Here is a 12,673-nt window from a genome sequence, read left to right as displayed (position 1 = left end):
GGTATTTAGAAGGAATTTGCTTTTATCTGTTTGCCCTGCTGAACTCTTTCCTACGCATCAGCTGTTGTTCTCTGCTGGGGAAGACGCACTAATGCTGTGTGGCCCTTTTGGTTGCACTGCTACAGCTGCTTGCGTACTCTCTTGTAACTCCCTCCCAAACACTGAATGTGCTTCCTGTGGGCTGGGCCTCCTTGCCCTGCGTGTGTGTGCACAGCAGAGGTGCTGGATTTGGAAAAGCCGAGGAGACTGTGGGTGCTTCTGTGGTTTGGTCATCAAGGGACCGGCCCAGCTGCTGCCTTGCCAGGACAAGCTCCAACCCAGCCTGGCTCTGCTCCTCCTGTGCCTGCCAGGGGCTGTGTTTGGCTCTTGGTGGAGCACAAGTCCTGAAGGAAAAGGAGCACACAGGTTGGGCACAGGCAGAGAATTTTACCCCAGACCAGTCTGATTCTATAAAATGCTGTACCATGTGGGTTAGATAGCAGTGTGTTTCTTCCTTGACTTATCCTGTATACCAGGATAGTGCACCCTCTCTTGCCAGTCTTAAATATGCACTAAAATGAAGTGTGGAGCGATTGTGAGCAATTCAAGAAACAAAAAGACTCAGTGGTTCTTTTCCATTGCAGATATCTGTGAAACTTGCATCTTTCTTGATTAAAGAAAAAACCAGCTTTGTTTGTAAATTGCCCTTCCTTTGTTCAGTACAGACCCTGAGTCAGATTCCAGGTAAATATTTGCTGCTTGGAAAGGTATAGGAGAAAAGAGAGTTAACATCTGGACCATTTTCTAACCTTTTTTTTAAACAGGGATCCATATGACACTTTCTTCCTGTTTGTGGGCCCAGATATCCTCTTGTAACTGAAGTATCTTGAACATGAAACTGGTTTCTCAGTTAAACTTTTTGAGCTGAACAGATATTGTCTAAAAGAGCTTCCTTGCAAAACTGCTGAAACTTAAGATGATAACTACAGTATACATGTTGATGAATGGTACATGAGCATTGCTTTAGGAACATAATTTAACAATCCAAGTTTCTCATGACCACACAAAAGCACACTCTAGGTGGGAAAGAGGCTTTTCTCTTGTCTGGAGACTGGAATGGTTTAGTGCTTTTGGGCTCTGAAAAGCTGTAGCTGAGGCTTTCATCCTGCTAATATTCCTTGAAATTTTGTTCAGGAGAGCTTTGTCTTGTGAAGAACGGAAGGATGCAGCACAGCAGGGTTTTACTCTGCAATAGTACAGAAACCCTTGACTAAGAGAATTGGCTTTCTAGCTTTTGGCATGCTAGAACCTTGTTGCACTATGTGGAGTGGTGCTCAGTCCCTGGCTGGTCCTAAGGCTTGCCACATGTAGTCCCTCTGGGCTTGAACTGTATTTTGGTTAAATATTTAATACATTATATTTTGATAGAAAATGTTTATTTGAAATTATTTTTCACATTCAAAATACTGTCTAACTGCTGTGAGGAAGCAGGTACTTTGTCAGTTTACTTGATGCATGCCGTGGTGGGGAATGGTGAAAATTGTAATGCTGTATTAGTCTAGAACAATATCCTGCAAGTAGGTTGGTAAACGTGGATGCTAGAAATAGAATTTTGTCTTTGCTTCCTCTAAGGAGTATGTTATGTTTTCCAAAAATTCAAGGACAGTAAATTTTGATTCATTTTGATTTGCCTTGACACATTTTTGAGCAAGACTAAAAAAAGACTTCTTAATTTATTAATATGGATTAAGGCGTTTAGTTTGAGCGTTTTTCTTCCTCCTAGCATCAAAGTCTATTTGAGTTCTGCATTTTTGTTTCTAAGCCAATCATATTTCTACTGACATGGTGTTTGCTAACATGTTTTTTTTCCCTGAGCTGTCAGTTTTTGTCTATAGGAAGGTTGCAGACCTTTTGCCTTTGAATAAATTTAAGAGATGGGACGACTGAAAAAAGTCTTTAAATACATACATATCATGTCTTTTGCCATTCAAGTGGGTTTGTATGTCTTTAAAACCATCAGAGGCTTCAAAGTCTCTCTGGTTTTCCAGTACATGTGATATTGTGAACTTGTTGGGAATTCAGCAGGGAAAATGAGGCTTGTTTTCCTTGTTTGGCTGCAGTATTGCTGCAGTGATTTTGAAGTGTATAGTGACTACTGGTAAATTACTTAAAAACTAACTTTTATTTTTATCTTCTAGTCTCCCACAAAAGCAGTGTATAATGCTAGACACTGGAACCAGCCAGAATCAGAGGCTCTGCCAGCACCACCAGCTTTGAAAACTCCCAGTGTCCCAGTAAGTAGACTGTTGGGTTTTTCTCAAGTTTACTAAATCTCCTTTCCAGATTCACTGGTTTTTTTATTTTTTTTTTTTTAAACCCAAGTTCTTGCTATCTGGTAGTGTCACAGTAATTCAGAATGAGGTCCACTTTGTGATATGAGCCATTGGAATTTGATAGAAAGGAAATTGTTAGTGGAAGTGCTGTAGAATAGGATCTTTCATATAGCTTCAGTATAGTGACAAAAATATACTTCAAGTTATGTTCCCCAATGCTGAAGTTAAGCCTTCTAATAATGGACTCCATTCCATTTTCTGAGAGAACTCCCAGGATTAACTTGCTAATGAACACAGAAGTCAACAAATTGCTGATGAAAAAGGAAAAACTTGAAAAGAGCTTTTTCATTTACTATTCCTTTCTAATGGAGTAGTGCTCATGGCTGACTTGAGTCTTTAGATACTATGAAAGAAACACCATTTTCTGTGTACAGTCAGAAATGCTAATACCAACATTTTGGATATCAAAAAATACACCAGGGATGAAAACAGTTCTTGAAGTTGTTTGTCCAAAAGTAAGTGGTTGTTTTGAGACTGAAAGTAATTGTTTTTTAACTCTTTTGAGACTCTGAGAATCCAGGGTCTTCAGCTTATATTGCAGAAATTGTTACTGGTTATGCTAAGAGAGCACTGTACATTGTCATTAAATGTAATTTCATTTGGTGCCTTGCTAATAGTGCTGGACTGAGAACAGAAAATAAGAAAGTCGATACTTTTGCAGTGATAAGTCTTCAGCTTTTGTTGTTGTCACCAGTTTGTAGTTTATTTTTTGTTTCTTTCTTTTGATTTTGTTTGTTTGTTGTTGGTTTTTTTTTTTTTGTGGTTTTTCGGTGTTTTTTTTTTTTTTAATTCTACTCCTGTTTGTGGTGTTCTGGTACTTCTTCCTCTTTGATTTGTGGCTGTTTCTGGTTGCCTCCTCACAGTATTCTGAACAGCCTTCTTTGGATGCTAACTGCACTTCCTGGAAAATGCAGATAACTGAGTTGAAAATAGCCATTTCCACTAGAGTCTGAGAAGAGAGCAGACATTTCAGCCCTGGGTTTTTACTAAACCCCTTTCTCAATTTAAATTATGTACCTTTGAAGTGAAGGTTTTGTTGCTTGCTGAATCTCTTGGTACTGTTTTTTGTGAAGTACTCTGATAGCTGACTTAAGGGCAGATTTTGTGTGAGTCTTGTTAGACAGACTTTGGATATGGCTTTTTCAAGCTAGGGAAATATCTGTTTCATTCATTCAGTCACTTTTGTCTTCTGTCAGACTTCCACTTTTTATCTGGAACCATCAGAATATTAGTTCAGGAATGTGGTAGAGATTTGGCTGAACAAACCACTGAGGGGAATTTGTATGTGCTGCTCATGTTATGATGTACATCTGAAGTTGCTTCAGACATGGCTTTTAACTATGATTTACATGTGTGTAATACTTCAAAGTTACGAGGTGAATGAGCCTTGAGCCAAATGTTCAGTGGCAGTTCCTGCACATATGATCCTGCCTCTTTAATTTCTGTAGAAATGTCTCTCCTGAAGGTTGGGAGAAGTCTGTCTCAGGTTTGTGGTGAGAAACTCACAGCATGCAAACTGTTTATGCCAAGTACTCTCTTAGGGCCTCTCCAAGTGCCCTTGGAGTTTGCTTTGAAGGGGCAGCCATTAACCAAGACTTGGATGAGATCCTTCAGTGGCTCTCCTGTGCTCGCAGACTGATAAGATCAGTGCTCCAGTACGAGCTCTAAACCGGTTTTTCAGAGTGGTTTATTACCATTTTGCCCCTGGTGCTTAAGTGAGTGAATACTGAAATGCCACCCTGATGGAGGCAGAATGTAAAGAATACTTCAGTAATGTAGCAGCTTCTTCTGGCTTTTATTTTAATGTCTGTCAATGTACAGTGCACAAGAAGGCTTTCGCTCCAGCTCTCCCCTGTGTCTTCTATGCCTGCATGTTAATTCTACTTTTTCAGCCACACTTTTAAAATATTCTCATTTTTCTGTGTAAGGAAGCTAAGTACATGATGTTACTGAGATTGAGGGTGAGTAAATGCCCATTGGAATTGGCACTTGTGCATTTAGAATTTTGCATCTGGAGGTCTTTTCCCATATGCCTGGTTTGCTGTAGTTTGTTTTCATATTAGATTTTGTGCCAAAGAAGTAATCTGAAGACAAGCTGCACTTCAGCTTGTAGTAGCCTCAAACTAATAAAGCAAAGTAAGTTGAGGAGTAACCTGTAATACTTGCTAGAGTTGTCTGGAACCTGTCAGTAGTTATTCTAGACCTAACATCAAGTTCTCTCCTCCCTGTAGAACAGGTTCTGCTGTATTTTATGCTATGATATGCTCCTAAAATATTTAACAGCACAAATAAGAGAATATTAAGAGTGTGCTCTACCTGGTTTGAGGCCTGCTCTGTGCCTCTCAAGGCTCTGTGTGGCTTTTGCTGTGCTGCTATACAATGTCTACTGGTAGTCTCCTGCCTCCAGGCCAGGTGGAGTTTGGAGTGTAAAGCCAGAGGCTTGGTCAGGAGTGCAGTGTCCTCTGGCAGGCAGGGCCAGAACAGCTGGCACAGAGCTCTGCAGGCCAGGCTGGGCTGAGGGCTGTGCTCCCATCCAGAGCCAGCTGCTTCCTTGGGGCTTCATAGTGCTTCCACTCTGGGCATTCCTGGGAGCTCTAGTGCAGAGGGGTAAGAGACTTCAAAGAGCAACAAATAAACACTGAATTTGGTTGGTTTACTTACCCTGAAGCTTAAGGAACCAATATAAAGGACATTTTATTCTTCTGTTGGTTGTAGTTTCAGAATTCCACTGGAGCTTTCCTGATACTTGGAAATGTTTTTGGTTTTTTTTTTTTTATTTAAGAGTAGACACATTGTCACACAGCTTAGGTACGTACATCTTGGTAGTGCAAGACAAGGACTAAATAGTCCCAAAATGTGAGTTTGGCAATTGCACACCTGTACTGTTTCCTGATGTATTTAGTGTATGTTTTCATGCTCAAAACATCTGCCCATTTTAGCACTTTCTTATTAATAGGTAAGGCTATCTTCAAAGGAGGCAATTCATAAAGATGATGGAGTTTTTAAGGCTCCTGCACCACCTCCCAAAGTGATAAAAACTGTGACAATACCTACTCAGCCCTATCAAGAGATAGTAACTGCATTGAAATGTAGGAAAGAAGACAAAGAAGTAAGTATTTTTAACAAATTTTTAAGATAAAGAATTATTAGTAATCCTAACTACTGAAGGAATAGTGTCAAAACACAATTTGGCTTTCCTATTAAAATAATATTTTGAATGGCCTTTATTAACATCTTAATGTTTCCTTACACTTAAAACTGAATAGATTTTTAAACTCTGCTTGTTAAGATTATTATGAATCCCAAGAGCAACTTACTTAGGTCAAAATATTTGTCTTTTCCAGTTATACACTGTTGTTCAGCATGTAAAGCACTTCAATGATGTAGTGGAATTTGGTGAAAATCAAGAGTTCACAGATGATATTGAGTACTTGCTAAGTGGATTGAAGAGCAATCAGCCCCTAAACACACGTTGCCTTAGGTAAGACATCAAATACAAAACATGGAACCTGTGTTTGAAAGAGATACTGAATTAAGTATGCATCAGAGATGTGACCAGGCTTTAAAATTTCATGGACATTTACCTGGCACTTTTGCCATGAAGAGTAAAATTTGAAAATAATAATTAAGATTTTATATTTTGAATAATCATAAGCAGTATGGTTATGAAGATGAAATTGTAAATTGTGCAGTAAGAGACATCTTTGACACACTTGTTATCCTTGCTGTAATTTAAAAAAATACCTTCTGATAACTTGTTCATGTAGCACATCTTGTGTGTGATATCTGTTCTGTTTTAAATGCAAATTCACTTCCAAAATAAAATCCCTAAGACTGCAGAGTTTAAGGAAAATCTAGAACTGAAGTAATAGTGGGATGTTGTTTAATTTCAGCTGCCTGTTCTTTATCTTTTATTGAGAAATACCATAACTGGCACCCACTTAAAGGACTGAGGCCTCAGTATTAATTGGGGGGTTCCTTAACTGGTCTTGGACTACTCTTCATATTCAAGTTACACAGTACTGTGAAGTTGGCATCAAAAATGTTAACCTTACTTTGAAAAAGTTTGTGTCTTGATACTGGTGTCAATTGCCTGGACATGAAAGTAATTGTAATAATGTTAAATAAAATAACCATGCGATAATATTTTTATATACCTAAATTTTCCTACTTTAGTTCAGTTAAACTAAAATAGTAGAGAAAGAAAAGAATTCATAGAGAGATGGCAGTGCTTTGTAATTTGACTGTGGCTGAGAAAAAGCTTTCTGTGCCTCTAAGACAGCTACTTTAAAATCTATTTCCTCAGAAATGAGCACTGAATATTGTTGCTGGAATAGTACGAGAACTCTATCACCAGTTTGTTTATACACTATGATAAGAATAAATTACTACTATAATGGCAGTTTAGGAATAGTTTTCATATGTGTGCTTCTTATTTGCTCATGTGGCAAAATTAATCAGATTTTTAACTAATTATTCACAAATTTATATAATGGAATGTAACTTATATAAGCACAACAAAAAAATCTTTTCTTTCAGTTAACACATTAAAAGAAAAGTGTTTTTCCAAAGGAAATCAATGTGTAAGGATAGGAGTAGACGTAAAAGACTCAAACAGGTCGGTAAGCTCTAACTGGTGCTATTGTGATTGGAGAGAAAATGGCCACTTGTTCTTTTAAACACCTTACTCTGTGAATTTGTTAGAGGCAGGTTCCTCAGCAGTCATGGAAGACTTGATTGCAGCATCACTCCCACATTAGTGCACATTTAAAAGCAATGTATTTTTAGCAGTTGCACTGTGCTAGAAATGGCAGGCAGCTTACTGAGAAAGCTAGGGGGAAAATGCCATTTTTAAAATAAGCTGTTATGCTGGTCAGTGATTACTGATACATTTGTCAGATCTTTTCTGAAATCTTTAGTGTTTCCATCAATTATAAATGCAGCAATAAATATAAAAAAGTTTGATGGATAAGTAATGTTAGGCATAAGTGAGACTAGTCAGTTAATTAGATAAGCATTAGATAGCCATGGAAGCTCACATTTACAATTTCTCATAATGTCTTGGTCCATAATGAGCTCTCCCATGTCTCTAAGTCAGAGCTTCATGCTTAATCCATGGCACTTTACTTTCAATTTAACTACTGGAAATTTTTAGCTTTTTTTTTAAGAAACAAATTAAGACTGCCCTTTAAAATCCTGGTTTTAGCCAAGCTTAAACTAAAGCAGACGTAGTTTGGTGCTGATAAGCAACTTGAGTAAAACACCGCTCGCCAGTCACTGTTGACCAATTGCAAGCCTGCCTTAGACAAATTTTAGAAGAAACATTCCAGCAGTTTTCCAAGGTCTGAGGCATGTGGTCAGTCTTATGTTGAAGACTTGTTTATCTGCTGTTCTTGTTAAGTGTGGTCATTTCAGTGGTTCTAACCCAGTTAATTTTCTCTAGTGTAATCAGCTTGGCGACCAAGTGTGCCATGCCCAGCTTCCGCATGCATCTGAGAGCACACGGGATGGTAGCCATGGTTTTCAAAACACTGGATGATTCCCAGCACCATCAGGTATGGATTCATTGCGCATTTCTTTGAAGTTTGGTGGGTGGGGATTTTGTTCAAGGTCAGGCATCCAGTATACTGTATACTGGTGTGTGTATATGTATATATAGTTATATATATAGTATAGTCTATCTAATGGTGCCTCTGGGATCAGTGGCTCCATTTTAGGGAGCACTCACTAGTGGCATAAAAAATTAGAGCACCTGTATTCCACTAACAAATTCCTTATTCCACTGTGTATGTGCTTCTGGGTTTGGAAATTCTTTTTTTAAAAAGCAGGGATTGTGTAAAAATAAAGTGTGCTTTGGATTGCTATTTTATTTATTCTATTAAGCTTTGAAAGAGTTTTACTGTTGTATTTTAAATTCTTTCAAATGCATTCAAAAGGAATCCTTCGTTCCTATATTTAGAGGTGGCTCTTCGTGCTCATCTCCAGAGTTGTTTGTATGGGAATTGCCACCTCTTCTGTAGCTGTTGTAGGGATTTTTTCATGTCTTGTGCTTGTCTCCTTGAGCACGGATGTAATTGCAGTTTTAGGATTCCCTGAGCATATATAATATTCTGTTGGATTCTAGGAAAGGTAAGTTTCATCTATTTAGGGTAACATGACCTGAGAGTTAAACTGAAGCAGTTCGGTTTTCCTTCTTAGTGATGTTACCTCAGTGGGATATCCCTTGAGATATTTTTACAAAAGCTGGAAAGATGAGATTTTACTTGAAATGGGTAGTAGCTATGTATATCAGTCAGGTTTATAATTTTCTGTAATAGCTCTAGAAGAATGGCATACAATGCAGAATGCAACTTTGCACCCACAGAAACAGGCATTTCAGAGATGGTATTTGACATCTTACCGTGGGTGGAGGGGAAAAAGCTGTAGTTTTAAGTAACTGAATTAGAATAATAGCTTATTTTCCATCTCCCTCAAAAATTAGCAATGGCTAATTGTAAAACATAGGCACCAGGTTCAATGAGTTCATTATTTTGTGATCTGTCAAAATAGTACCAAGTGATACTAGAAATAAATGAAGTACAGTCGCTCTATTTAGGACAGTTGCCACCACTGAGTTGCAGGAGATCAGCAGAGGACAGCTACCGTTCCCTGGAAAATGTACAAACTTGCTTGGGTGTATTTTTGGCTGTCTTCTTACAGTTACCATTATTACTTCATTTTCAAAGGAACCAGCACATGCAGTTCAGAAGGAAATTGCATGCTATTATTAGTCTGCAGTAACAAAAAGCATTGATTATATTCACTATTTTCATTATGTTTGATGAAATGCTCCTTTTTGTCAAAGAAAAAAATTGATAGTTTATGTTTGAATATCGTTGCAGTACATTCTTGGTACAGGTTTTACAGTATTGTGAAATTTCTGATTTATCAAACTACTCTTGATAAATAGTAATGGGTGTGCCGTAACTACTGACACTACATGCTTCAACACTAACATCTCTGGATAAGCACACTGTCTGTCTGTACTGCCCTTTCATTCACTAATTTTTTCACTGATGCTTTATTTTTTTCCAAATGAATAGAAATTTCTCCACTAAATCTCAGTTCAAAGTAACTGAAGAACAATAAATCACACTCAGCTTTGCATGCATGGCTCAAATCCCTGTAAGATAAATAAGAACTGAGCTAAAAATGTGCAGTTATTTAGTTAATATTTTCTTAAAGTATTTTGAAGCTGTGAAAACTGCCACAATGACACTGTTAATGGAAACAAATATGAACTAATACTGCATTCATTGTTCTGATGCAATAGAATAGGCTGAGTATATAGGGGATTCTTAACATTTCCATAAGGAGTATAAAGTAGTAGTTGCATACTGGCAGTTGGTATTTCTTGAACCAGCAGGGAGAACAAAATACCATCTATCTTACAGAGCTTTGCCCAAAAATAACAACATGAAAATTACTTGTTCCACCAAATTTTTGTTGTAGACTTGTGTTTAAGCATAAGTTTTTAATTGACTTTGTCTCTCCAATGGTGCTCTGTAAAGATTTTGAAGCATTATTGATTTTTAAAGTAAAAACTGTATTTCCATTTTAGCTGTCAGTAGTTAAGCACATAAATGTGGTTTTATAATGTCTTCAGCATGAGAATAACTTAAAAAAAAGCTAAAAGTGCATTATATGTAGTGCTGAACCCTAGAAAATAACCATCTGCTCCCACAAGCTGGAGTATAAATAGAACAAGCAAGAGAAGACAAGGATGAGAGTGGGTGTAAGTGGTCTGCCATTTCTGGAGTGTATGTTCAAACGAGGATGTTTTCCTGAATTCTGTAGAAGTATGGAGTGCAAATCCATAGTTAGATACATCATGAAATTTATGTCTAGAGCCAATTTTATTTATTTTACTTTTTTCTCTTCTCTGCATTTGTTTGGAAGCAGAATGTGTTTTATGCATCTCGCGTGGAATGGGATGGGGGAAGCTCGCCTGAAAAAATCATTCTTCTGCTGCAGTCTGTAAAGGTGGCATTTGGAAGGATCGATTTGGTTCTTTGGATTTTTTTTGTTCTCTTAGAATACTGATCAAATATGAGTTGTAACAACAATTTTCCCCTCATTCCAAACTCAGAATTTTGTGTATGGTAGGGCATGAGATAGCTTTCAGTCAGTGTGGTTAATTAAACACTTAGAGAAGTTCAGAGCAAAATGTAGCATTGTTTTATTCAAGATGAAGACTACAGGGACTAGGAGAAACCAGCTTTCCAAAACCCTTATTACTTTATCACTGGTATGAAGCTAAAGCAGGTTTGTTCCATGCTTGTAAGCACCATTCACATTTGAGATCCTTACTTTTATATCATCAATATTTTCCTGCTGCACATCAGCATTTGGAGGCTTACTGGCCTGAATCTGTGCTGTATATGTGGTGTGGCAGGAACTTGGCTCTTGTTTCACAGAGCCAGTCCACTCTTTTTGCTTTCCCGGCAGCCTTTGCAGCCTTAAACCTCCTGCATTGTGTCTTGGTTATCTGATCACATTTGAGTGTCTTGAAACCTGCGTGGCCAGTCTGAAGGGAAGTGTCAGCAGAGCTGATGCAGAGGGAAGACAAACCATTACTCCCTTCATAGTGGAAAGCTGGTGTGGTGGAAAAGAAGGGAACCTGGAACAGGCAAGGGCTTGGTACAGACATCTACAGAGTGAATGTGATTGCCCTTACCAGACTTATGGGCATCTGTAAAGCATTTCTAAGTAATGATTTAAGAACAGTCTCTGACTTCTTGAAATGCCTAAATACTGACAGCCCAGATTATAAATTCAGCACTTTCCCTCTGTTAACAGCTGCATACTTTTTAGTTGATAGAAATTCACTTGGGATCTTGAGCATTTTTTTTTTTTAAACCAGGAAACTCATCTAGATACTGCTGGTCATTGAAATACAGTTTTTCATAGATGTTGAAGTCCCACATTGGCTGAACAATAATTAGCTAACCTTTGGTTCCTCTATAATGTGTGCATTCCTGTGTCCTGTTTTAATCATTGCCATTCTGGAAGAACCCAGTTCTTCAAGGAACCTGACATGTACAGTTTAAGCCAGCTGCAAGTAAATGAAGAGTAAAGAATTTCTGTAATTAAAACAATAAAATTGCAAGGCTTATGGGAGAAAGTTACTCAAAATCAAAGGTAAACAATGTATACCTTCTGCAGACAGGTCACATAGATGCTTTCTGCCTTTCTGCCTTACATCTGGCAAGGCTGAAGTAGTGATAAAAGGCTGGGGTGGTGATGCTCACAACTGAGAGTTGTAGGTTTTTTAACAACCCTGTCTTCATGTATTCATGAAAGATGTAGTTTTGGAAACTTTTGCTTCCTTTCCTTCCTTCAGTAGTTCAAATGCATCTTTGGTAGTTGGTCAGATTAAAGTCTATTCACCTGAGGATTTCCTTAACTCAGACAGGAAGGATTTTTGACATAGCTTTTGATAGACTCAGCTGGCTAATCCTGTCTTGGAAATGCTTCTACTGCTTAGTATGACCAGGTATGATTATTATTTACTTGTAAAATAAACAGAGTAGATAATGATTGCTTTGGTGGTTGGCTGAACTCTAAACAAGATGTTAATCTGCTATGACATAGAGTTCTGCTCTTTCCTGTTGATCTGTACAACATTTATATTCCAGAATTAGTTTGTTTCCATGTTTAATTTGTCTTATAGAGAAACAATTGTGATGGATGCATGCAGCATGTTGACTCCTGAGGGTTGAACTCAGAAGGAGCACACATGCCCCACACACCCCCCAGCTCTCAAATCCTCCAGTTATTGACAGGGGTTTCTGACAGTTTTGTACCCAGCACACCTGTGTTCCCAGTGAACATTTCTCTTCTTTCCTGTAACTTGAAGCTCAATGCTCTAAGTGCAAGTGCAGTACTTAGACACAAGAGATGGATGGCTTTGCTTCTCTATCTGTCCCTTCTTGACAGTCATCTTCAGCTTTGGTTTTTCTGGAGCCTCATGAAGGTAGAATTTAATTCCTTCTTCAAGAAAAATCAAGTATTCTTTGGCAGTCAGATGTGGCTGTACACCAATTCTGTGTAAGATATGGGCGGCCAAGTTAATAACATTCACGTCTTAAGGGCTGATGGGGATGGATGGGGGCAGCTGGTTTATACTCTGGCTACTTCCAAAAAGCAGAATTCCTCTGGAAAGAACATGTGTTTATGCTGAGGACAGCATAAACACGTCTTTATGCTGTCCCCCTGTGCCTGGGGACTCCCTTTCTGCAGACAGTATCCCCATGATCTCT

The 12,673-nt window shown here is 38.2% G+C and overlaps 1 protein-coding gene across 4 annotated transcripts in view; it reads left to right on the top strand.

Moving 5' to 3' along the window:
* WAPL (WAPL cohesin release factor) overlaps window positions 1-12,673 on the top strand; it is a 64,821-nt gene that overhangs the window by 35,839 nt on the left and 16,309 nt on the right. For 3 of the 4 annotated variants that reach the window (XM_059851174.1, XM_059851175.1, XM_059851176.1), the window contains exons 5-8: window positions 2,178-2,273; window positions 5,329-5,481; window positions 5,717-5,853; window positions 7,816-7,927. In XM_059851174.1, coding sequence (XP_059707157.1) covers window positions 2,178-2,273; window positions 5,329-5,481; window positions 5,717-5,853; window positions 7,816-7,927 — 498 coding nt within the window. The remainder of the gene's footprint in view (window positions 1-2,177; window positions 2,274-5,328; window positions 5,482-5,716; window positions 5,854-7,815; window positions 7,928-12,673) is intronic. The other variant, XM_059851177.1, reaches the window with a different exon arrangement.

The sequence above is a fragment of the Haemorhous mexicanus genome, chromosome 7, assembly GCF_027477595.1.
Source record: "Haemorhous mexicanus isolate bHaeMex1 chromosome 7, bHaeMex1.pri, whole genome shotgun sequence".
In the NCBI taxonomy this organism is placed as follows: Eukaryota; Metazoa; Chordata; class Aves; order Passeriformes; family Fringillidae; genus Haemorhous; species Haemorhous mexicanus.
The sequence above is the reverse complement of the archived record's forward strand: the minus strand, read 5'-3'. Positions and strand labels throughout refer to the sequence as shown.